This window comes from Halichoerus grypus, chromosome 11, assembly GCF_964656455.1.
Source record: "Halichoerus grypus chromosome 11, mHalGry1.hap1.1, whole genome shotgun sequence".
NCBI classification, from domain to species: domain Eukaryota; kingdom Metazoa; phylum Chordata; class Mammalia; order Carnivora; family Phocidae; genus Halichoerus; species Halichoerus grypus.
Window position 1 is genome coordinate 10,843,528 of NC_135722.1, and position 27,262 is coordinate 10,870,789.

Here is a 27,262-nt window from a genome sequence, read left to right on the forward strand (position 1 = left end):
TCCTTTAAAATGGTGGGAAAGAGGCGCCAGAGTTTTGAACTGCGCTGCCGAGGCTGGGGTACGCGTCCTCTGCGTGGTCGCCTGGATGCAGCTCGCCATGGCCGCACCCTCCCTTGAGGAGCTGGACTCCTTCAAGTACAGCGACCTGCAGAACTTGGCCAAGAATCTGGGCCTCCGGGCTAACCTGAGGGCAGACAAGTTGTTAAAAGCCTTGAAAGCCCGCCTTAAACACGAGGTAAAAAAAGAAAATGATAATCGGGATGGAAGTCAAACTTCTGCATCGTCTTGTGACCAGGCTGAGATGCAGGGCGGCAGCCAGGAACAAGCTGAGAGGGAGCCGATTGGCCATGGCACCAAAACCAGGCGAAGGTGCAGGACGGCCCACAGGAACCCTGACTCCCAGCAGCATGATTCAGAGATAAAAACAAGTGATCACGCTGAATTGCAGAATCAAGAGAAGCAGGAAAACCAGGATCTCAGAACAGTTGCAGAAGTTCCTTCACCACCAGATGAAAGCCAAGGAGAGGAGAATGCCGTTTCCTCAGGAAAAAGAAGAATAAATGGTAATGAAGATTCAAAGGTACCTTCAGAAAGAAAGAAGCCTCTCTACACAGATGGGTTTTCCAAACCTGGAAAAAGCAAAAGAAATAAAAGCACTACTCCAAACTTTAAGAAGCTTCATGAGGCTCGTTTTAAGGAAATGGAGTCCATTGATCAATATATTGAGAGAAAAAAGAAACATTTTGAAGAACACAATTCATTTAATGAACTGAAGAAGCAGCCGGTCACCAAGGGAGCGGTGGTGACTCCAGTTCCTCTCTGGGGAAGGCTCCCCGCGGCTTGTACTCCCACCAGCCAGCGCCGCTCGCAGGCCCGGCCCCTGGCCGCTGCAGGCCGGAGCGCCTTGTGTGGGAAGGGCTCCACCAAGCCAAAGATAATGAGCATAAGCGTTCACTGATCAAGACTCCAGCCAGAAAGTCTCCACATGTGACCATACCTGGGAGTACCCCAAAAGGCCAGGCTGTGCTCAGGACATACAAGTTAAAGACCACAGATGGAAATTCTGCTTCTGTTGTTACCCCATTAAAATGGACAACTCAGGCAGCACAGAATTCAGTCTCCAACAAGAAGCCAGTGTTCGATCTCAAAGCAAGTCTGTCTCGTCCCCTCAACCATGAGCCACACAAAGGCAAGCTGAAACCATGGGGTCAATCTAAAGAAAATAATTCTCTGAAGGAGCATGTAAACAGAGTTAGCTTCCACAGGAAAACTTACAAACAACCTCCTCTCCAGACGAGGGAGGAACAACGAAACAACATGAGCAAAGACGAAAGGAGAAGAAAGCAAAGGTTTTAGGAGCTCGAAGAGGCCTCATTATGGCTGAAGATTAATTTTTTAACATCCTGTAAATAGTATTTTATTCTGAACCCTTTCTTTATTGTAAATATTTTTCTACTGTCCTTCCCACTTTAGTCAAAAGACTTTTTTCTGCTCTTTGTTCACTATCTATGTAGTGTTGGTGGTTCTTTTCACATACTACATCCCTGAAAAAATGTTACTGACCTCAAAGCTCACGAATTCTTTGAAATCGTTTTTACCTAAGTCTCTGTACAATTCAGTTTTCTAATGAGACTCATCCTATAGATTCTTGACCTAGATTTTTAATGTCAAGTTCCCTCTGCTGACAGAACTGGAATCCTCTTCTAGACAGAAGCATTTACCTGAGGATAGGTAGTTCTACCGCAAGCTTTAGTAGAACCTAAACCACTAACAAGCTGAGAAAGCCACCTCATCCTCCTCCAGAGACTCGAGTGGTCTTAATGAAACAGGGAACCAGACGGGTTGGTAATGGCATAAATATTCTACCTATGTGAAATGTTTTTTTTACCTGTGCACATTTGTTCCAATCACTTGATGAAATTGCCCTCTGTCACTCAATATATTCTTAAAAACTCTATTGGTCATTCTAGCCTTAAAAATATACAGGGCCATACTGAAATCTGAGGATTGCTGCTTCAAGGATCAATATACTCTGTCAGAGTTACATCTTACTCACTTTATGGAAAAGACTAGAGTGCTTAGCCTCATAGCCATGTTTGTTACACCTAAGTGGAGCTTCAGAGCTGTGTACTGTTTAAGATTTTCATAAATGTTTTCTCATGGTGGTAGATTCTTGTAAATAAATTTACTTTATGATTGAGTTAAAAAAACAAAATGGTGAGAAAGAACTGTCTTCATGCAGAATACCTGATTTTTAGGAAAGAATAAGTGATATTAAGCAGGAGACACTTAAAATTTCATCTGTCTTGGTTATTTCAAAAATGCATCTCATTTTATTATTTCAACTAGGTTATAGTTGTCAGCCTCAGCCCTTTGCCCCTGCTTCTGACTTCCAAGCTTCTTAAAGATGGGTCCTCTAATATCAGTCCACAGACTCAGACCAGAAGGCAGGAACTAGGCTATTCCATGGAGAGGTGAAATGACAGGATCTCTGTGGGACAGCTACAAGCTGGGTGATATACTTTGGGTGGAAATGGCATTCCCTCTTGCTTTCCACCTGCGGAAGACCACACTTAGCATTTGACAGGTAACACTTAGCATGTGCCAATGCTGCTTTAAATAAAATGAGGTATTTACTCCCTCACTAAACTCCTCCTTCTGCATATATTGTCACATCCATTTTAAAGAAGAGGAAACTGAGGTCCAACGTTACTGCTGGTAAGGGTTGAAGCCAAAACTGAGTGTGGCCTACCCCCTTTCATTTTCCATGCAACAATCTAGTATGTATTAGTTTTTGTTTGTTTGTTTGCCATTAATTATCACTAATTTAGTGGCTCAAAACAACATATATTTATTATCTTATGATTTTCATCCATCAGGAGTTGAAGCATGGCCTATTTGGGTCCCTCTGTTCAGGGTCTCACAGGGATGGCTAAAATCAATGTGTCAGATAGCCTTATTTTCATTTAGAGGCTCAAGTGGGGAAAACCCACTTCCAAGCACAGTCAGGTTATTGACAGAATTCATTTCCTTGTGCTTGTATGACTCAGGGCCCTGGGTTTTGCCAGTTGAATGCCCTGTTTCTTGCTTTCTGCTTATATCAGGCCAACAGGGAGAATCTTTCACCCCCTGTTTGTTAAGATGGGAGGAAGGATGGAGAGTTTGTGATAAGGATTTGAGTATGTGCGGCTCAGCCACTAATTTTGAGTTGCCTTTTGGGGAACCTGCAATTTTTTTCTAAAACATTGAGAGAACACAGAATTCTAGTATGTATGTTCAATATTTGCAGTGTCTGCTTGGACTTGGCTGAAACTGTTCACTCCTTTTCTTGCCATGAATTTATTCACCTTTCTTGCTAGTGGTTGTTGCCTAATTGGGTTCCCAAAGGGAATATGGTAGTGAGGCAAAAGGCGGAGTCAAGGGGCGCCTGGGTGGCTCAGTCGTTAAGCATCTGCCTTCAGCTCAGGTCATGATCCCAGGGTCCTGGGATCGAGTCCCACATTGGGCTCCTTGCTCAGCGGGGACCCTGCTTCTCCCTCTGCTGCTCCCTGCCACTCTGCCTACTTGTGATTCCTCTCTCTCTCTCTCTGTGTCAAATAAATAAAATAAAATAAAAAAGGCGGAGTCAAAAATGACTCCCAAATTTCTGACTTTAGAAATTGAGTGGATGGACATACCATTTATGAAAGACAACCAGGCTGGGGGAGTGTAGGGATGTTGCAAATGAAATATGCATTGTCCTTACTGTACCTACTATCAGTTTGGAATATTATTCCAGATAATTCTGAATATATTCCAGATAGTATTACTTGAAGTATTATTCCAGATAATTCTAAATATAATTCTTCAGATATTCTGAAGAGCCTTCCTATTAACAGAGAAACAAATAAGAAATAGGTCCTGGATTAAGTATTTTATTACATTGCTTGGCTTACAGAATGAGGAGGAATCTCCAAGGCCCTCCACCCCCAGTGTAAGATACTAATATACACAGACACACACACACACACACACACGTTTGAAAACACATAAACAGGAGCTGAAAACCTCAGTGGAGAGTAGTAAGTGAGTGTCCTAGCTTACAGACTAGTGGGGGTAGACATACAATTAACAAACAAAGAAAATACATAGTATGTCTGATGGTAGTAAGTGCTTTGGGAAAAAATAAGCAAGTGACTGGGAGAGAGGCCCATAATTTTATGTAGGTCGGTGGGGGAAATTTTACTGCAATTAAGAGATTTGAAGAAAGACTTGAAAGAAGTAAGAAATAAAAGCAATAGAAGATGGAGAGACTGCCAGGGTAAAATTTCTAAAGAAATGTGTCAAGTGACAGCAAAAGGCCCATGTGACGGACTGGAGTAGAGGGAGCAAGGGGGAGTAGTCAGAAGGTCAGAGCAGATACAAGAGTTAAGATCCTGTAAGGACATTTAGGGACTAGCTTTTATTTGGAATGGAATGGAATGAGTTTGAGCAGAGGAATAACATGGTCTGATTTTAGATGGGGAAAAAAATCTGCTGTCTGCTATACGGAGAACAAACCGAGTGGCATGGGTGCCCAGCTGGTCGGCCATTGCAATAATGCCAATGGCAGACAATGAGCCAGAGTACTCGTGAGATGGTGAGAAGTAATCAGACTCAGTATTTTTTTGTTTTAATGATAGACTGGATAATGGTGTGTGAAAAATATAGAAGAGCCAAAGATGACTTCAAGGTTTTTGGAAGATGATTCAAAGGAAATTGACTATAGAGAAGTGAGGGATGGCTTAATAACTAGATAGACCAAGGGGGTCAAAAGTAACTTTTTCAAAAACATTTTTATTCAATTATAACATAGAAGCAAGTGAACACAAGTCATATATGTACGACACCAGCATCCAGATCAAGGAAAAGAATGTTACTGCAAGCCCATAGACCCTCTGGGTTCCCTTCCAGTAACTACCTACCCCCCAAGGGTAACCGCTATCCTGCTTCTAACACTATCTACTAGTTTAGCTTGTGTTTAAACCTTATACACATAGAATCATACAGTATGTACTCTTTTATACATGACCTTTTCTCCCCTGAACATTATGTTTGTGGGATTTATCTATATGGCTGCATGTAATTATAGTCTGCCCACTCACATTACTGTTTAGTACTCCATTGCATGAATATACCACAATTTTTATTTCTCTCTTTTATTGTTTATAGTCATTTGGATAGTTTCCTTTTGGAGGCAATTATGTGTATTACCTCTATGACCATTTTTGCACACGTCATTTGGAAAACACAAGTATGCATTTCTGCTGCATCCTTCCCTTGGGATAAGGACTCAAGGCCTAGACCCAGGGGACAATATTGGGACCCTTTTTATTGGGTAGGTCATGTTGTTTATTCCAATACAGTAATAAAGTAGATATTCTTTCCATATGGCTAATTTCTTATTTGGTCTAGAACTTAGGTGGGGAAGAGCATTATGATAAATATAATCTTTGAAGCCAGATATTTAAGAATAAAGTCATTAAATGAGACAGAATATTGAGCCACATTCAGTTGACAGAAATTCACTTCATTCAATTGGCAGAAATGGAGCCATGTATGTTTAAAGTACTTTTAATTTAAAAGTTTTTGCAATCCCTAATACCCAATGTTTAAGCAATATAAGTGTGAAAATACTACAGGAGCGGGACCTGCATAGCCACGAGACTTAGCCACTTCACACTAGCACAAGAGTGCACATTTTCTTTTCTTATTCATGGGTAGATGAATTGCTTTCTGTTCAGTTTACCCACCTGGGCTTTTGAGACATTATTTTCAAGAGCAATGAAATTACTAACATTGAGCAAGTGCAAAACAAAGGCTGTTTTCTGAAAGTTTCTTTCAATGTGTAAAGTAGCTGAAATTTCAGGAAAGTCTAATCACATGTTGCCAGGAGCACTGCATTTCTCCTTTTTCTTCTGAGGCGTTACTTCTATCCATGACCTTGAAGAGCTTTTTGGCATGTTGGATATGACCTTGGCAAGGAAATTCACTCTAGAAAAGAGAAAGTGTATTAGTAGATATTAAAGTCTGATTTTGGAGGCTTTCTTTGACCCATATTTAGAATGCATTCCCCCACATGTTGTACAGTAGTAGACTTTCCAACTTTACCAAAATATATGATTGCATCAATATTAGTTTCAAACAAATTTCATTCTTTGATCTGCTAATCATGTTACCATTTACTAATAAGACCATAATTGAATCATTAGTCTGTCCCTTTAAATAATTTTTTTTTTTTTTAAATTATGGCTTTTAGAGGAAAGGCAAGGATTTTTAAATTGTAATGTCGTGCCCTAAGGGGTGGTTGAGGGAATGTATAGAGTCCAAATTATCTTCCACAACCAAAGCAAGACGCACCTGTTTTCTAAGGACCTTAAGGTTGCTGGCCTCTTGTTTCCCCAGCCTGTCTTCTGGGGGAGAGGCCTGCTGTGCTGTTACTCAGGCAACCTGTTTGGGCAGAGTTGCCCTGCCCCCTGTGGCGGGGAATGGGCTCAGTGAAAACTGGTTTTGGGGGGCTTTTGTTCTCCGGCGGCTTTCCCTGGTGGCTTTCCGCGTCTCTTCTGAGAGTCAGAGCAGAAGAGACTGTTTCCAACCTTCTGCCTCAGAGCAGAGAGACCGCAGTCTGTTCTTCAGTGAGCTCTCCAGGCCACACTACCTCCATTTCTGTCTGTGCTTCTATAAACTGCAGCGTCCTGGGTTGTGCGCCCCTCAGGAGGGCTCCCAGTCCTCCCCTCCAGGTCGGGGCATGTCTCTGCCCTTTGTGCTTTTAAAACCACCAGTCGCCCCCAGTTCACATGCAGGGCCCTGCTGCTCCGGTTTCCATCGGGGGGCTGCCCTAATGTCCTTTCCCCGCTGCTACCAGTCTTCGAGTCTGTGCCCGGTCCCCAGCGCGGGAGGCTATCGCTCACTGGCGGTGCAGGATCCCCATGGCCAGGCTCCCTCCCACTGTCGTTTATCCTCGGATATCTGCCCATGGAATCACGTCTCCCCGCTTCGAACCTCGAAAACAATCGCCTGCAATATTCTATTTGTAGAGATCCAGATCTGTCTTCTTACATCTCAGGCTGATTTCAGGGGTGTTCAGAGTGGTCTGGTAGATATCCAGCTCAATTCTGGGGACCAGTTGGAATAGGGTCCCCTACTCCTCTGCCATCTTTTCCCTCTCCCCTCACTATTTATTTCTTTGGATATGTTGAATCTACTGTTTAACTGATATGCTAAATTTTTAATTTCAAATAGTATAATTTGCATTTCTAATCATACTGTTTAGTTTTTTTTCAAATCTACTTGTTCTTTTTTCTTACTGTCATGTTCTTTCATTTTGGTTTTAATTCCTTTTTTATGCCTTTAATCATTTAAAATATATTTCCATTATAGTCTTCCAAATTAGTATATAACCTCTAATTCTTGAGCAACTAACTTTCATATTTGTTACATTTCGGGCGTTCCCCGTTTTTTCTTATGTTTTTAAGAACATTTTACTCTTAGATGATGTCAGTATATAGGTGGATGGGGGGAATTTTTTAATATATAGGAGACCCATCGGTTGGGTTTATGGATGCCTCCCTAGTGGAAGTTATAGGTTTGATTTTGCTGGAACCTCAGGAGTTCCACGACCCAGAAAGTTTTTAAGTTAATCCTGTATTTGAGGTTCCTTTATTTTATATGTAATCTTGGATTTGGATACTGTCCATTCCTGCCCATGGCTTGGTGAGATGAATTCATCCTAGAAAACTTTATGGCAGAGTTTTTAAAGCTTCGTGGGATGTTGGGCAGAGTTTTCCTTGTCCTATTTTCTAAATAGGGTAAATATTCAGTCTCTGCTTCTAACGTTTTGGCAGGTCATTCAGTGTGGGCCTGAAGAACTTCAGATTTGTCATGGGCATTAAAATACCATTATCCCAGCTTATAACACCTGTGTTCCCATCCAGACCTGTTTTCTGGTCCCAGCTCTTGTTTGGTTACCTGGCTGCAGGATCCTTCCTAGCTCCTGGGATATAAGATACTTTTCTTCCTTGATTTTTTTCCTTCTTTCCACCCTCCCTTCCTTTCTTCTTCCAACCTCGGATATACATTTCAAATGTTTTGATGCATTACTTTGCTCAGGTTATGTTTGTGTTAATAAAGAGTGGGTGTTTGGGGTCAGTCTTGGTGCAACTTCTCTGATTTTGCAGGAAGTTCTCTGGTTGTCTGAGAGTAGGAGACAGTTTGATATATTGAGAGTAGTTTTCATTGAGTTAAACCCTCAAAGTCTGGGCAGGGAGGATGTCTCCCTCACCCTCATGGCTTTGCCTGATGTCTGCCCTGCACCAGGGTTATGCTGTCTCCTGGACTTCCTTGCACTGATTTCTAACCAGATGCATTTGTGTGCCTTTCCACTTCCTCAAGCTCCAGGATCAAAGGGGTTACATTTGACAACCTCTGGGCCCCATGGGCAGAAACTTGCACACATTTTCTGGGATTCGTGAGACAGATCCAAGGGAATAAGAGATACTACATTCGTCTCCCTGGCTCCTGCTAGAGGAGTCACAAAGGAAGAAATTTTTCTCCTTAAAAGGCCGAAGTTTATGGTTTTAAAACTATGAGCCTATATATAGAGGATTGACTAAGCCAGGATTTTTACCATCAACAGGTGATGACCATCCAGCTTGGGAAGAATTTTGGCAAGAAAATGCTGCCCAGAGATGTTGGCATTTCTGCAAGGAGTGGAATCCATTGGTGGGCCATCTCCCATCCCCTTCTCCCTGTGCCAGCCCTGCTGGGCCAAAGTATAATAATTATGTCTTTGGGCTTAAAGTCCAAGTTCTATAGCTAATTTAATGTGGCTACATTAATCCCAAATCAAATAAAATTCAAATAAAGAGGGATATTTCTGCCTGCGTCAAGGGGAAAAAAATGCCTGCTCAACAAAGGGGGCACCCTGAGAGCTAAACCTATTGAGAATGGAATATTTTTTTATGTAGGAAAGACTGCTGACCACCTCTTCTTTATCCATTCGTCTATGGATGGACTCTTAGGTTGCTTCCATATCTTGGCTATTGTAAATAATGCTGCAGTAAACACAAGGGTCCATATATCTTTTCAAACTAGCATTTTTGTTTTCTTTGAGTCAATACCCAGTAGTGGAATTACTGGATTGTATGGTATTTCTATTTTTAATTTTTTGAGGAACCTTCATACTGTTTTTCAGAGTGGCTGCACCAATCCACATTTCCACCAACAGTTCATGTTGTTCCCTTTTCTCCACATCCTGACCAACACTTGTTTCTTGTCTTTTTGATACTAGCCATTCTGACACGTATGAGTTGGTATCTCATTGTGGTTTTGAATTGCATTTCCCTGGTGATTAGTGATGTTGAACATCTTTTCATGTGTCTGTCGGCCATCTGTATTTCTTCTTTGGGAAAATATCTATTCATGTCTTCTGCCCATTTTTTAAATTGGATTATTTGTTTTTCCAGTGTTGAGTTGTGTAAGTTTTTTTTTTTTTTTTTTTTTTAAAGATTTTATTTATTTATTTGATAGAGACACAGCGAGAGAGGGAACACAATCAGGGGGAGTGGGAGAGGGAGAAGCAGGCTTCCCGCTGAGCAGGGAGCCCGATGTGGGGCAAGTTGTGTAAGTTTTTATATATTTTGGATATTAACCCCTTATAGGATATGTCATTTGCAAATATCTTCTCCCATTTAGTAGGTTGCCTTTTCTTTTTGTTAATGTTTTCCTTTGCTGTGCAGAAGCTTTTTTATTTTGGGTGTAGTCTTAGTAGTTTATTTTTGCTTATTTCTCTGGCCAGAAGAGACATATCTTGAACCCACAGCCCTTCTTGATTTCCTATTTTGACTTGGCACAATGCACCCCTTATATTTTGCAGTCTGCTGACAGGACTCTTTCAACCACATTTTTTTTTCTGTCTACTTCCAGGCGTTCAGATCAACAAGATACAGACTGCTGAAAAAGCAGAAATTATGCAAAGGAGAGAAGCTGAGATTTCACATGATAGGATATTGAGTCTGAGGCTACTTACTGTTAGACTGACACTAGCCAGGAGACAGTCCTTGAATTCATATATCGAATAATAGTACATCAAATAAGGCAGTGTGGATAGATATTCCCTTTCTGAGTCACACCGTCAAGAGGCAGTCTCCAGGGATGCCAGGCCGTCAGCAAGGAGGAAGAGGCCTGCTCCAGCAGCGAGAGAACTCATTGCACTTGAGGTCAGGCTGCTCATGGCCTGAAAAAGAAATTCTGCACTGGGATCTCACGGCAGAAGCAGCATGTGATACAGTTACCTCTCCATCCACTGCACTACAGTGATGCTTCCCTGAATCTGTTTCCCCTCTAAGCTGCGTACTCCTGGAGGCACAGACTGTGTTCTGTGTATCCCTCTTCACTGTCTGTTTATCACCTGGTATAGTTAGCAAATGTTTGTTGAGTGCAAGAATGCATGAATAATTCCTCCTTCAGGATAGGGGTTCTGGCCCCTTGGCTCTCTGCAGACAGAGGTGACACTGCTCAAACCACTACCAGTATATTCCTTGACTTCCTCAACAGCCTTAGAATCATTCTGTTGCTTTAAGATCTTCTAGAATATGTCCTTTGGTCCCTCCTAGACCAATCTATGGCTTTTCTTTCCATAAAAGAGAAAACTGGAGAAGCTGGAATACCTACCTATAGGTGGATGAAGCCTGAGAACCACATGCACCACACTCTCTCCTGGGTCATATTCTACATTTCAGGGTAAAGGGTTCTCACAGAATCTGGTTCCTCTGCAAAGACACTGATGTGCTAGATTCTGTGCCAGGTTCCCAGCATATGCTCTTTTCTATTTGAACATCATTGTAGGATACTGTGGGTTGGGAGGATGGTTGCTCTGCCCCCTACTCCCTGAACCTGGTAGCTATGTGGCTTCAAGTGCTGAGTTACCAAAGGAAGAGCACACGGAATGGGCAGTGTGTTTGCCCAGAGCTGCCACATGGGCAATGGAGCCCACATATTGTCTTGCGTCCTATATGCGGAGCCCATATCATACCGGGTCATCCCAAGTATTGTTTTCCCTTTTAGGGTGTTCAGGACACTTGGGAAGCCACCTGTGAGATTCACATATTCATCTTCCACATTTTATAAATGAGAAAACTGAAGCCCAGAGAAGGAAGGAACTTTTTTGAGCACACAGATGGGTCAGTGACAGAGCTGGGACAAGAGTATAGGTTTCCTGGTTCCAAGTCCAGAACTCTGACTCCATCCAATGGGGTGAACATTTCAAAATTCTGTCCACTCATTCTGGGGTTTAGATTCTAGCTTTAAGTATCAGGAACATATACCAGCCTCATACACCATCTTAGGTGCCTTCATCCATAGCTAACTACACCCTGGATCTTCCTGAGTGAGGATGTGGCTTTTCCCTAAGTTATCTTTGTGAGTGTGAGGCAGGGGAAAAAAGGGAAAGGTTGCTATGGAGAACATCAAAGACCCCACCCACACATTCCTGACTTTTGTCAGGAAAGTGGCTACAGTCTGATAATTCCTTGTTTCTGAGGGGGTGGAGGAGCTAACCACAGGATCTAAGCCCACACACCTGTGCCTCTGACCTTGCCATTTAGGGAAATTGACTCATTATGAGACCGGTTTTTCCAGAAAAAGGATCTCTAGGGTCTAGCTGGGATGGTCATCTACCCTATTCAGGGCCAAGATAATAAACTATAGACTCATGGTATATTTAAAAATTTCTACTGTTTAAGCAACTGAGGTAAATCTCCAAGCTTAGAATATGATCTGGGCCTACATTATGTAGGGGAAGAGCACTGGTCTAGAAGGCAGGGAATTTGGTGTTTACACCCAGTTCACCAGTGGACCAGCAGTGAGAACTTGGGTTCTCTCCCTGCTCAGAGTCCTATTTTCGTAAGTTGTGAATGGAAACTTTAAACTAGAGTAATTAATCCTCAAGTTCCCTTTATTCCAATGAGCTGAGATTTGATAGTTCTCATACTTACAAAGGGCTTAGTTGACTTTTTCCCAGAAATAATTGAGAGGGATCCAGTAATGGCAAACTGCTCAGAAAAGAGAGAAATAATCAGTTTAGTTGTCTTGTGGAAATGAGGCCACCATGTTACTATTAATCAATAAGTAATGTAAAACTTTTAGGGACATAACACTGTAGGAATGGTGTGGGTCCATATTGATAAAGTCCTGATTTCCACTCTCAGGATGCTTACATTGACTTTGAAAAATAGGCAGATGCACATAGGATCTGGGTTTATGTTAGCAAAAATCACTGTGAGCTGAGGTGGCCTGGAGAGAAGGTGTACACAGAGGGAGGAGAGTAGTGCTGAATTACAAGGTGGGAAGAGAGGAGGTTGAGAAAGACCAATGACCTGAAGGTATAGGAAGGTGGGAGCAACCAACAGAAACACTCAGGAAAGGGGCTCTGATGGCACAAGGTACAGAAGCATGTGGGCTTCAAGTATTGGTGTAGGGGGCCTGAGTTAGACTGGGAGCTGAGGAAGGTGGGAAGTACAAGGATAGATGTGAAGAGTCTTTCAGACTGAAGCCCCAGAAGTCAGTATTTGAGCCCAGTGGTGGTAAGGATCCAGCTGGTGGAGGAGAATATTCTGAAAAGCTGAAACATTGGTTAAGCTTGTGGCTCTTAGGAATTGGTAGTCACAGACAAAGAGGGTCCAGCATGACCTATTTATACCTTTCATAAGGGAATGTGGGAGCCACAACTACTGATCAGATAGAGATATATGGGCAAATTATGCTCTGGGGGCAAGAGAAGGGCTGCATAGTTTGTGTTTACACAAAGGCTATATCCATACAGTGGTGGTGCCTTCATAGAATTCATCTGCCCAGAATGTGTGCTTTTTTTTTTTTTCCCTTTGTACAAGATACTACGTGGAAAATAAGTGGCCCTTTGTGGGAGGCATGACTAGGCCCTGGCTATCTCCAAAGAAAAGGATTGACTGGGCCTTTCTCCATGAGTAATTAGATGGAAGCCAGCAAAAACGTTTTCCAAATTCTCAGGATTACTTCTGAACACATAACAGGTGTCCTTGCCTCCCATGAATTTTATTACCAGTTTAATTCTCTGCAACCCGTGGCATCTACCAGTGGTGCTCATTCTGTTTTAAAAATGATCTTTTCACTCTCTACCTGGCAGGTGGATGATTCTTAAACTGGAGGAAATCCAATGACCTCATCAAAGGCCCAAAGAAGAATGTGAAAAATTTTACATTTTTCCAGAGATAGGCTGTGAGGCCAGGTAAGAAATAATGTACTGGTATGCCCACTGTATTAGCCTCTTGCCTCCTGCCCCAACCAGCCACTCCCTGGGATGCTGACACAGGAGGAGGGATTAAGCCCCTCTGCTGCTCTTCCTGAATTAGAGAAACGTGACATGGGACAATGACAGAGGGAAAGTCAGAGGCCTTGGCTGCCTTCTCCTCTATCCCTACCTCTTGGGAGTCATGGAGTGACTTAGCACCTACTTAGCATTTAGAAAGCATATCCTCTCTTGGAGACCCCACTCTACTCACACATAGAGCTCCTACAAATGGGTACCCAGACATCAAAATGGTGGAAATTGTTGGCTTGAAGTGGGAAGAGTGGGGAGCAGAAACCAAAATGGCACCCAAACTTGAAATCAACAGGCAACACAGGATCTGGATAATCTACAAGAGACAAGAAGGAAAATTCTAGGAACACACTTTGAACAGATGAAAGTGATTGTTTGAATCTAAGTTGTGTTTATAAAGAGTATAAAATATGCTATAATTGGCCATGTTAAAAAGGAGAAAAGGGGGCACCTGGGTGGCTCAGTCAGTTAAGCCTGCTTAAGATTCTCTCTCTCCCTTTCTTTCTGTTCCCCCTGCTCCGCTCATGTGTGCTCAATCTCTCTCTCACACACACACAATTTAATAAAAAGGAAAAAAAGGTGTTACAAGGAGCCAGTAGGCATTCTCTAAGAGAAAGAAAGTCATGTATAACTAACCTCTTCTCTTCTGATAGGATTATTAAACTAGCAAGTCAGGAAGTGATCCTATGTACATTTTAACTTTATTTTGAAAAAGATAGTTGATAATTTGTTGTTGTTGTTCTAGGAAAAGCAAATGGAGAAAATTTTTCTGGACACTAGTTCGGTTAGATGGGTGTAGAAAGAAAACTTATCAAAGAAGAGTGAATAAAGGACTCAATTTCGTTTGAAATAAAATAGAGCAGAAAGTCTCTAGTGCATAATCCATCTTATTCATCATTGGATTTTAATAATAATTACTATTTTCATGACACCAGTGATAATAATAATAATCTGTATTTGTTGAACACTTTCTATACTCTGATTATTCATCTCATCTTTTTTATGGATGAGAAAAATGAGGCACCAGAATAAAAATAGTTTGTATAAGGCCACACAAATGGCCGAGTAAAAGAACTAGGATTTACCCATTACTTTGATCTAGAACCCACACTCTAACCCACTGTTTAATGCACATGCAATTGAAAGATGATACAAACATAGGAGAAATAACCTGAAGTCAAGAGAATTCAACCATTCATATAATTAATATGTATTAAATATCTATTGTGGGCCAGCACCAGGGAAATGAAACATGAAAATCACTGCCACTGGCCATGTATTATGTGCTTTACAGATATGTTCCTTGGAAAGTATAGAATGGGTTAAGAGCAAAGTAGTAGGAAATGAGGTCTGAGAAGTACTGGGGGCAGGGTGCAAACCATGTAGGGCTTTGTTGGCTATTTTACCTTTCATTGCCTTTCATTCTGAGTAAAAAGGGAAGTGAAGTGGATAATTTTGAACGAAGAGATTACATGATCCAATTTATATTTTTAAAGGATCATTCTACCTGCTGTGTTGAGAATAGATTATAAGGAAACAGAGCAGGGAGATCAATAAGGAGGGCGTTGCAGTAATTCACATGTGAGATGATGTTGACTTGAAAGAAGATGTTAACAGTGGAGATAGTAAGATGTAGTTGGATTCTAGATGCATGATGAAGATTAAACCTGTAGGATTTGCTGAGAGTTTGTGGATTATAAAACATAGGAATGAAGGTTGCCTCCAAGGGTTTTGGCTTGAGCATCTGAAATGATGGAATTGACATTGATCTGAGCTGGGGAATGTTGTATGAGGGGTGGGTTTGGGGACAAAGATGAGGATTTCAGTCTGGGACAGGTTAGGGGAGAGATGTCTAGTAGATACCCAAGTGGAAATGTATATAGGTTGTTAGACATATGAGTCTTAAGCTTAGAGGAGAGAGCCAGGTAAGGGATATAGTCTTTTTCCCCCAAGTCCTAAGTGAAGATAATATTTAAAACTATATTACTGGATGGGATCACCATTGCAACAGATACAGAAACAAAATGGAATCAAGGACTAAGCTATCAAATACTCCAAATGTAGGATCTGAGAAATAAATAGAAACAGTAAAGGAGTATAAAAGGAGCAGCAAAGAGGGAAAGAGGAAAACCAGAAGAATGTGGTGTCCAAGAAGCCAAGTGATTAAAATGTTTCAAGTAGGAGAGAGTAGTCAGCTGCATTAAACACTTCTACTAGTTCAAGAACATTAATAACTAAGACTTAGAAATTAGGTTACTAATGTGGAGCAATGGGGACAAATGACATTGGGTGTGATTCAAGAGAGAATATCATTCCAGAGGAACTGGAAACACTGACTTTCTACCCCTTAGAGGAGTGTTGCTGGGAAGGCAAGTGACCAGCGGGCAGTAGCTGAAGGGGGTGTGAAGTTATAATTATTTGTTTCTGCTTTTTTGTTCTCAAGATGGGAGAAATTACAGTAAGATTCTGTGCTCATGGAAATGATAAAAAGATTTGCAGAGAGAATAGGAAGAATTACTGGAACAAGTGATAAGGGATGGGATCTACTGTACAAAGGGAGGGTTATCATCAGTTAGAAGATGGACGTCCTATTGGTAATGGGGAGAGGAGAGAGAATATATGGCACAGATATGAATAATTTCAGATGTGTAGCAGCTTGTGGACATTCTCCCCAGATTGCCTCAATTTTTATAGTATTTTAGGAAGCAAGGTAATCAGTGGAGAAGGAAGAAACCTCAGAGGTTTCAGGGGATAGAATGTATGAAATAGTTTTCTGGGGTAGTAGGAAAGTGAATGGATGAAGGAAAGATCATGTTCTTTTTAGACAGCTTTTACAGTCCTTTTGAGGTTATGGTCATAATCAAAAGTGGAGTCCTTGTGTGTGTTTTCAGCCAAGGTTAGTTGCATGGGTTCAGGTGTAGAATAAGCAAATGGGCAAAGCTAGAATTAAACCAATGTTGCAGTTTTTCCTGAAGATTATGCCTTAAGTTGAGGAGCACAAGGCTGTTGAGGGTGTTAACAAGAGAGAGTGAACTATGGGATCTTGGCTAGGTGAGAAAGGCTCTGTGAAATAGGAATATTATCAATAAGTCTCAGTGAGGTTAAAGAGAGTCAACATAGAGTCAGAGGGAGTGACCTGGAAAGATCAGAGTTGGTGGAGTATGGGATGCTTGAAATGTAAGTAATGGTGGCTTTATTGCTTTTAGTATTGATAAGGCCCAGGATATGACTCACAGAATGTTTGTCTAAGGAAGGATGGGCAAGATACCTGTGGAGAAGAGGTCAAGGAACAGAGAGGACGTGATACTGGAGGGATCATAAACATGAAGATTGAAACAGTCAAGGCTTATGATAGGACCTCTCCTGGAAGGAGTGACAGTGATTGAGGACAATATCTCGAAAAGAAAAGGCAAATTACCCAGGAGAGTAAAAAAAGTGGCAATGACCTGGAGTCCTCCTGTATAGCAAGAGGACTTTGAGAATGGGGCTCTGTTTCTTTTTTCTTTTAACTGTATATTTCACCTATTATCCTAAGTGTGTAAAATACTGGCGGGGCCATTGAAGGTGCTCAAAAATGGCAGCTGAATGTGTGAATGAATAAACACAGTAAAACGTGTTTGTGATTCTAGGCCACATGTAGGCTAGATTGTAGGGAACAGGGTAAGCCTGCAAGGAAACTGTTGTTTGGAAGAAGTAAATTGAGGAGTGAGTACTCGTAAATGATAGCAGGAAGACAAGCATTAATTGGTTTTATTTTCAAGCAACATGTTCATCAAACGATTTTTCTAAGGATGATCACTTTTCAAATTTGCCAGTACATCATTTAATGTTATTTTCTAAAACACTGATTATTTTTACGTTTTTAAACTAAACTCAGTCTTCTGAAATTTTAATTCTCCTATCAATTCTCCATTATTCCTAATACTAGAATTACCTAATAGAAAGTTTTGAAGTTCATGACTGTTTAAATTGCTGGAGATAATTATTCTTTCCCTTGCTCAAAATATAGATAACTTTTTAAAAATATCTTTTTTAGGGGTAGAAGACTTAATTAGGATTTTACATAAAAAGGGTTATTATGGTTTGTTTTTCTTTTTTAAAGTGGGAGTGAGGGGCGCCTGGGTGATTCAGTTGGTTACGTGTCTGCCTTCAGTTCAGGTCATGATCCCAGAGTCCTGGGATTGAACCCCACATTGGGGCTGCCTGCTCAGGGGGGAGCCTGCTTCTCCCTGTCCTCCTCCTCCCTGCTCACGCTCTCTCTCTCTCTGTCAAATAAATAAATAAAATCTTTTAAAAAAAAGTGGGAGTGAATTAGTTATTTGGATGACATGAGATTCTGAAGTAGGAGCTTTTAGAGATTGAGAGGAGAAGATTGATCTTGAAGTGTTCTTGAGAAGCAAAGAGACTGCCTTCACTTCCAGGCCCAGAAGTGAGGGTCGCAGTGGAAACAGTGCCCTTGGGAGCTAGGTTTCTGTTTGTACAATAGATGAGGAGGCCTTTGAGAAACAAATTGGGGAATGAAGAGGATTATGCAGTTAACTGATCCTGAATTCCAGAGACCCCAACTAGGCAGGTTTCCAAAGTTGGAAATGAATAGGAGTCAGGTCTTAAAAGAGGTTATTCAGAGTCAGGTGGGAATTAAAGTCCTGGATATGAAGGTTGATGACCGGGGACACATGGTTATAGTTAGGCGAACAGGGAAAAAATGTACAGTGAGGTTAGTCCAGACTGTCTCATCTCAAGATGGTTAAGAAATGAGCTCAAAACAGACTAATTTAATCCTATTGAGTAAAATCATGTGGTTAAATCCAGAATCTATTATGTTAAAGACAAATTGCAAGAGACTTTCTTGTACAGCTTTCAAGTAGACACCTAGTGGTTTTAGTTTACAGAGAGGCCTGAGTTGGATAGAGTCTTCCCATAAAGCCCCATTTCATGTCCCAATTAGCCTGGAGTCAGACAGAAAAAAAATGAAAGACTCTCCCAGATCCACTGTAGATCTGTAGTCTGAAGACATTCACCACATTTTCCCCAGTGTTCCCCTTACAATGACATCTACTTACTCCAAGGACTGTAGCTTCTTCCTGCAGACTGTTCTGCAGGTTATCTTCTTTTTGGTAGCTGTGTTTAGGTTTTTCTCTTTTGAGGATGATAATGCCATTTGGAGTAAAGGAGTCAAAGGCTCCCTTGGTCTTGGGCTGTGATAGCATGATGCTGATGATGCTGGAAGAGGCAGTGAACTCAGTTAGGACCTGAGGTTCAACCTGAAGATGTGAAACCATTTAAGATTTTTCTCCATTGTCCAAGGGGTGACCTGTCCTTTAGGAACAAAACTGAATGTGGGGAGCAGCAGAAGCATTGGAAGACCAGCATGCTTGGTACAGTCCATCCATTATGGACAGAAAGCATATCACTGGGAGAAAATGAAACATTTCGAGGAGTCCCACATTTGAGAGGTAAACAATTCAGATAGAACTTGGCTTGCAGCCTTGAGGTTATCCACCTTACTGTCCTTCCAACAAGCCCTGCTTCCAGCCTCCCTCTCGTACCCGTGTACCTCTGCTTCACCCACATTCCCACGCCACATGTCCCAATACTGTACTTTTATGCTGCACCTATACTGCTCAGTCTTCCATCATAGTCTTGTTTTCTTTCCCTCAGATGTTGATTAATCCTAGTCCACATCTCTTTCTTGTGTAGGTCCTGTCCCACATGGAATGACCCCCTTGTCTATGATTGTTAATATGAACATTTATTTAACTCCTGCTAAATTCCAGGCACTAGGCCATAGTAGCTCTAATCTCTGTAACAACATAGGTGTTATTAACTCCACTTTATGCATTAGAAACTCAGGACTGATAAGTTCAAGTGATTTTCATTATATGAAATACACAAAGTACTTAGCCTGGCACAGTGAGAGTATTTAATACATGGTAGCAAATATAATTATTATTATCTTGTATTTGTGTCACGGTCTGAACCAAATCGATCTGGCTCAGAAGCTTGTGATAGTTTTCTCAATACCACATTAATTCTCCTCATCTTCCCTTCTTTCCTAACATTGACAGTTCCAATGTAGACTCAAGAGCCCAAATCAGCAGTGTTGCTGAGCCTCTGTGGTATGAGCAGCAGAGTCCAGCCACTGGGATGCTCCCTAGATCTGTTCTCAGCACAACATTCTCCCCCTTGAAGGCCGTAGTTTGGATAAAGTCTTGTGATAATCTGATGGTGCCACAGTTCTGTTCCCCAGTCCTTCTCCTCAATGTCCAGGTTCTCTTGGAGGGAATGCATAACATATAAAGACTGGAACTGGCATCTACAATCTCATTACTAGTGAGGGAGATGGGAAAGGACATTGAGCTGGAAGTACAATGCCTTAGCGTCAATTTGCACATTTGAGCATATGTCTTAGAGTCCAGTCCTATGCTTATATTCCATACACAACAGTTATTACTAAACTCACCATAAGCACGTTGTTTTAGCCACTTCATAGGTTCATGGTGAGGGAGCGGAGATGATGCATGTAATGGGTTCAACATAGAACAGGGGCACATGATATACTCTCAATACATATTAGTTATATCTAAACTGATTGGAATTCCAGCTCAGATATTTATTAGTTGGCCACAGGCAGGTTATTTCCCCTCATTTATCATGTTTCATTATGTATAAAATAGGAATAATAATGCTATCAGGAAGCACTCTTGTGAGGATTTGAATGAGGTGATTTAGATGAGTGCCCTTTGTTGTGTCCCTGTGATCTTTATCAGGTGCTCCATATTACTCAATAAAAGATTGGTGACTCCACCCCATTTCCACTCATAGATCCATGCCCTGGTCATTTCTTATGCTCTCTGGGCATCAGATACCTTTGAAAAGTTATTAAAAATACAGTTCTCCTTGTTTGAGGAGTTAATTTTCTTTTTTGGGGATTTTGGAACCTGAACAGAAGTATGGTCGAGGTAACATGAATAAGGAGGGGAATAGGGTTGACACTGAATCCTTTGCAGTAGAACTGGGGCAAAGAGGCCATGGGTGAGCATTCTAGCACATCTTTAAAACCAGAGTGGTAGAAAAAGTATCAGGTTTGGAAAGATTCTGGGTTTCAAAATCAAACAGTAGTTCCTGATAAAATGATAATAATTGCTAACATTTACTCGGCACCCACTGTGAGTCTAGCACTCTGATAAGAGCTTTGTGTAAAGTCTCATTTAGTCTACACAACGACTCTCAGAGATAGGTGCTATTGTTACTTGAATTCTACAGATAAGAAAATGAGGCTTATATTTTCCACTGTGGTCAGGAACAAGACAGGGATGTCCACTCTCACCACTATTATTTAACGTAGTACAGAAGTCCCTGCCACAGCAGTCAGACAACAAAAAGAAATAAAAGGTATCCAAATCCAAATCAGCCAGGAAGAAATCTAACTTTCACTATTTGCATATGACTGATACTCTATTTAGAAAACCTGAAAGACTCCATCAAAAAATTGCTAGGATTGATACATGAATTCAGTAAAGTTGAGGATAAAAAATCAATGTACAGAAATTTGTTGCATTTCTATATACCAATAATGAGGCAGCAGAAAGAGAAATCAAAGAATCGATCCCATTTTTAATTGCACCAAAAACTGTAAGATACATAGGAATAAACCTAACGAAAGAGGTAAAAGATCTGTACTCTGAAAACTATAAAACACTGATGAAAGAAATTGAAGATGACACAAAAAAATGGAAACACATCCCATGCTCATGGATTGGATGAACAAATGTTAAAATGTCTATATTACCCAAAGCAATTTACACATTGAATGCAATCCCTATCTAAATACCAACAGCATTTTTCACAGAGCTAGAACAATCTTAAAATTTATATGGAACCACAAAAGACCCTAAATAGCCAAAGCAATCTTGAAAAAGAAAAGCATGGCTAAATTAACAACAGGAAACAACAGATGTTGGTGAGGATGCAGAGAAAGAACCCTCTTACATTGTTAGTGGGAATGCAAACTGGCACAGCCACTCTGGAAAACAGTGTGGAGGTTCCTCAAAAAGTTAAAAAAATAGGGCTACCCTATGATGCAGCAATTGCACCATTAAGTATATAACCAAAGGATACAAAAATACTAATTCAAAAGGATACATGCACCCCAATGTTTATGGCAGTATTATCTACAATAGCCAAATTATGGAAAGAGCCCAAATGTCCATCAAGTGATAAATGGATAAAGAAGGTGTGTATACACATACACACACACACAAATACATGCATGCAATGGAATATTACTCAGCCATCAAAAAGAATGAAATCTTGCCATTTACAACAATGTGGATGGAGCTAGAGAGTATTATGCCAAGCGAAATAAATCAGTAAGAGAAAGACAAATACCATATGATTTCACTCATCTGTGGAATTGAAGAAACAAAACAAATGAACATGGGCGGGGGGAAAAGAGCAAAATCAAGAAACAGACTCCTGACTATAGAGAACAAACTGATGGTTACCAGAAGGGAGGTGGGGGAGGTGGGTTTAATAGGTGATGGGGATTAAGGAGGGCATTTGTGATGAGCTCCCAGTATTGTATGGAAGTGCTGAATCACTAAATTGTACCCTGAAACTAATATTACACAGTATGTTAATTAAGAAGAATTTAAATTAGGGGCGCCTGGGTGGCTCAGTCTTTAAGCATCTGCCTTCGGCTCAGATCATGGTCCCAGGGTCCTGGGATCGAGCCCTGCATCGGGCTCTCTGCTTGGCAGGAAGCCTGCTTCTCCCTCTCCCACTCCCCCTGCTTGTGTTCCCTCTCTCGATGTGTCTCTCTCTGTCAAATAAATAAAATCTTAAAAAAAAAAAAGAATTTAAATTAAAAAAAAAAAGAAAAGAAAATGAGGCTCAGAGAGGGTAAATGGTGTTCATAAGATTGTATATCTAGCATATAACGGAGCAGGATTTGAACACAGGCAATGTAATGCCTAGGCTCTTCTATATCCCCGTAGGTATGGGCCTGCCCATCCTCCACACATAATCCTCAGCCCCTCTATCCTCCCTCCCTCATAGCCGAAGTCCATTGGCTACCACTCTCCAGCCATTCTGATTGGAGCGAGGCGATATCTCATCATAGTTTTGATTTGTATTTCCCTGATCATGAGTGATGTTGAGCATTTTTTCATGTGTCTCTTGGCCATCTGTATGTATTTTTTGGAAAAATATCTGTTCATGTCTTCTGCCCATTTTTAACTGGATTGTTTGTTTTTTGGGTGTTGCGTTTTATAAGTTCTTTACATATTTTGGATACCAACCCTTTATCTGATATGTCATTTGCAAATATCTTCTCCCATTCCATAGGTTTCCTTTTAGTTTAGTTGATGGTTTCCTTTACTGTGCAGAAGCCTTTTATTTTGATGAAGTCCCAATAGTTTATTTTTGCTTTTGTTTCCCTTGCCTCAGGTGACGTATCTAGTAAGAAGTTGTTGCGGCCAATGTCAAAGAGGTTACTGCCTGTGTTCTCCTCTAGGATTTTAACGGTTTCCTGTCTCATATTTAGGTCTGTCATCCATTTTGAATTTATTTTTGTGTATGATGTAAGAAAGGGGTCCAGTTTCGTTCTTCTGCATGTGGCTGTCCGGTTTTCCCAACACCATTTGTTGAAGCTGTCTTTTTTCCATTGGATATTCTTCCCTGCTTTGTCAAAGATTAGTCGACCATATAGTTGTGGGTTCATTTCTGGGTTTTCTATTCTGTTCTATTGATCTGTGTGTCTCTTTTTGTGCCCAGTATCATACTGTCTTGATCATTATAGCTTTGTAATATAACTTGAAGTCCGGAATTGTGATGCCTCCTGCTTTGCATTTCTGACCTTGGACATTTGTTCCCATATTCTGGTAAATTGGTTTCTGCTGCATTCCTGTGGTTTACTAGCCCAAATGTGCTAAGTAGACCCCTTCCTCTTTCTAGTCTTAATCCCCAGTCTCTTGGGGTTCATTCACATTGTCACAAATTGCAGGATTTCTTCCTTTGTAAGGCTGACCATGAGGACACTGTGCTAAGTGAACAAGCTGGTCACAGAAGGACAGATACTGAGTGACTGAACTTACATAAGCTATCTAAAATAGACTCACTGAGGCAAAGACTAGAATGGTGGTTGCTAGGCTCTCAGGGAGGAAGAAATGGGGAGTTGCTGTACAATGTGTATAAAATTTCAGTTGTGCAAGATAAGTTCTAGAGATCTGCTCCACAGCGTTGGGTTTATAGGTAGACCTACGGTATTTTACATTTAAAAGTCTGTTAGAGAGTAGATCTCATGTTAAGTGTTCTTACCACAATAAAAAACTAAAAAAATAAAATCCCAACTAAAGGATTTAAAAACAAAAGTCTCTAGTTCTGGATCCTTTCCTATAGGATTTCTATAGGACTCCCTCCTATATTTTTCAGTCCTCATACCTAAGGACTACAAGATATACTTGATTCTAGTCCTGAGGCTAGGACCTGGAAGCCTTGTTGGTATACTTACCATACTCTGGATACCATGTACATTTATTTTCTTTTATTATTTTTTAATTGTTTTGTTTAAAAGAGTGTATAACATCCAAATACAATGAAACAGGAAATACATTTTGAAGAAGAAAATGAAGTTCCTTAAATCTCAACTTCTACACAATAACTGGTGTTTCATACATATCCTTTTCTTTTTTTTTTTTAAGATTTTATTTATTTATTTATTAGAGAGCGAGCGAGAGAGAAACAGCATGAGAGGGGAGAGGGTCAGAGGGAGAAGCAGGCTCCCCGCTGAGCTGGGAGCCCGATGTGGGACTCGATCCCAGGACCCTGGGATCATGACCTGAGCCGAAGGCAGTCACTTAACCAACTGAGCCACCCAGGCGCCCCTCATACATATCCTTTTCATTCTCGCATTTTCTCCCTCCTCTTTCTTTATATGTGTTTACATGCATTCATCGTTCTACATAAACTGAATCATTCTATCCACGCCAGTTAGAAATCTTTTTGCACTCAACATTATTCTGTGAACATCTCTGACACTAATGAATGTAAGCAATAAAAATCCTAAATTTAAAAGCCAAATGGTACATTCTGACACATGATATCATGTGGATGAAACTTGAAGACAATATGCTGAGTGAAATAAGCCAGTCACAGAAGGACAGATATTGTACGATGGCACTTCTGGGAGGCAGCCGGAGTACTCAAGTTCATCAGGACAGAAAGTAGAATGATGGATACCATGGGTGGGAGGAGAGGGAAATGTGGAGTTAGTGCTTAATGGCATGGAGTTTCAGTCTGGGAAGATGAAAAAGTTCTGGAGTTCAGTTGTGGGGATGGTGCACAAGAATAAGGATGTACTAAATACCACTGAACAATACACTTAAAAATGGTTAAAATGCTAAATCTTGTGTTATATATATATATATTACCACAATAAAAAAACCAGTGTATCCAAATGAATAGATGTTTCAAGGTTCACTTAACCAGTGAAGGTTATTTAGGTTGTTTCTCTCTCTCTCTCTCTCTTTACCATTATGAATAATGCTATAGTGAACATTTTTGCACTTCTGTGGTGCCTCACCTATTCAATTATTTCCTTAGAGTAACATTTAGAAGTGGATTTATGAAGTTTAAGGCTATGATACATGTATTGGCTACTTTTTAGGGGGAATTCTATAGAGCCAGCATTCTTTATGGTTCTCAGGAAGTCTCCAGACTGATGCCATCATCCCCAGACTCCACAGTCTGAGGTGAGAGGGACTGCTTGGTCCCTCCACATTCATCAAGTGGAGGCAAACTTGGGGTAGCCCACAACTTTTCCAGACAGTTCTAAAACCCCCACTTTGGAGACAAATCATAGCTTAGAAGACAACTGCTCTGCATGCAGCAATTTTCTCTATGACAGAAATAGAATGGAACCTTAGGGTCCTAATGCAGGATTCAGTCTAATTACACAGTATTTTCTGAGAGCATATTCTGTTTAAGACTGAGTGACATATGAAGAAATGCAGAGAATTGTAGAAAATCATCACCTCAAGTCTTGAAGGAAACCTAAGGATTGTTTCACCGAATTCTTTTGTTTGGAAAGTGGGTAAACTAATGATCAGAACAGGGAATTAACTCACCAGTCATGCAGTTACTCAGAAGAAAGAATAAAAATCTGATTCCTGGCTGGCTATTCCAAGGACAGCCATCTCCCCCTCCCCCCCAAATTCAGGATTCAAACCAAGGTGCCCACCTGTTCTTGTAGCCCAGTCCTGTAAGTGGTGGCTGGTGGGCCAGCTCTCTGCCGGGGAGCCCTCAGGCAGAACCTCCTACTGGCCCTTCCTCCTCTGCTCTCCAGCCTCTAAGACTTCCTGCCCCTTTCTCAGAGGAGTAGTTATGATTACACAAGATATGAGCTTTGCTGTACTTACAGCCAATGCCATAAAAAGTACCTCTGCTTCCTTTTTCTAAATTTCAAGGATTGGAAACTGACACAAAACACAAGTAACACGTAAGAATAAATAGCTTGTGAAGACTAGTGACTTGCATGATCCCGGTTAGAATTCATTTCCCGCATTCCTGTAGTTAAGTCAACTAGTTTATCTTAGCCTGAGTTTTCTGTCTACTAAGTAGGGATGGATAATAATGATTCCACCATTAGCTGTTGGGAGGACTAAAGAGAAAGGATGCAAAGAGCTTACAAAAAGTAGGTACTCAGTAACTAGTGATAACAGTGATGTACATTTTGGATTTGGGAGAATTTATTTATTTTCCCATTTCCCAGGCTCTTGGCAAACTGAAAACAACCTATGGGGACTTGCTGCCCAACTGTCACTTCTTTGGGTGCCTCTTTCTTCTCTGCCTCTGGCTTCATATCTTCCTAAATAACTTCATGCTCAGGCAAGTCCAGGCACACCTTGGGAAGGATACAAGCAGAAGCAGAGCCATCAAGGCTGCGTACAAGCTCACATGCTGGGAAGTGCTGGGTATTGAGGGGACATTGTTGCCCCTTTAGCATTCCTTTTAAGACTGCTTAGAGAACAGCCTCTGCTCAGAAGGGCAGGGATTCAGATGGCTCTGGGAAGTGTGGCCTGCAGCAACAGCTGGCTGCATGATGTGCTCCATGCTTTCTCAGTTTCCTGAAGGTCGCAAGGCTGTCCCCTGAGAGAGGAGCAAATCTAAGCCAGGGGTATTTAAGAAACTCATAAAATACTTGGAGAGAATTTTAGTTCAGTCCTTTTATTCTCCAGATGAGGTGATACTACTGAAGGAGCCTACCACAGATCACTCGTCATGGCAGCAGAAGAAGTAGGACTAGAATCCAAGTCTCTTGGCATCTGGGTCAGGTGTGCATCAGGGCCACTGCCCGTCACTTTGTCATCATCTCCATCCCCACGGCCAACGTCATCATCACTGAGGAAAACCCTCATGGTCCAGGCCTTCCTCTGGGTCTGTGACCTGCTTTGAACAAATTGTCAAAGAAGGATGTTGGTGGACTTCTCTCATACCTCTTCTGAGTCTGAGAAGGAATTTGTGGGAAAATCAGTTAAAATAACCAGCTTCTCATATATAAAATGATAATAAAGAGGTTTTCAGAATTTCTCTGAGGATTTAGTCATATATTAAGTCATGTATATAAGTCTATATAATGTGCCCAGCATAAAGTCTCACATATATTAGAATTCATAAAAATCTGTGTTCTTTGCCCAACATCTTCTCCCACCCCCTTTATAGAAAAATATATTTCATGTCTAGATTGATCTCTGGGCTCTATGTGTAGTTTTTCTACATGTATTCTAAATCCATGCTCCTGTGTATTGACTGGAATATCCTCAGCCCTTTTCAGAGTCCTAGTGCTCTAGACGGCAAATGACTCTTGGTACTAAGCTTGCTTCAAGGGTG

General features: G+C 41.1%; 1 protein-coding gene and 1 pseudogene across 1 annotated transcript; one reads left to right on the forward strand and one right to left on the reverse strand.

Moving 5' to 3' along the window:
• Window positions 1–97: 97 nt before the first annotated feature.
• On the forward strand, window positions 98–1,445 carry LOC118547255 (nucleolar and spindle-associated protein 1 pseudogene; annotated as a pseudogene).
• Window positions 1,446–4,899: 3,454 nt separating this feature from the next.
• On the reverse strand, window positions 4,900–25,712 carry MS4A7 (membrane spanning 4-domains A7). The gene is given in 6 exon segments (XM_036110620.2): window positions 4,900–6,012; window positions 10,046–10,252; window positions 12,012–12,068; window positions 13,554–13,688; window positions 18,436–18,595; window positions 25,614–25,712. Coding segments are annotated over 5 exon segments (675 nt in total). The 5' UTR covers window positions 18,583–18,595; window positions 25,614–25,712; the 3' UTR covers window positions 4,900–5,883.
• Between the last annotated feature and the right edge of the window lie 1,550 nt (window positions 25,713–27,262).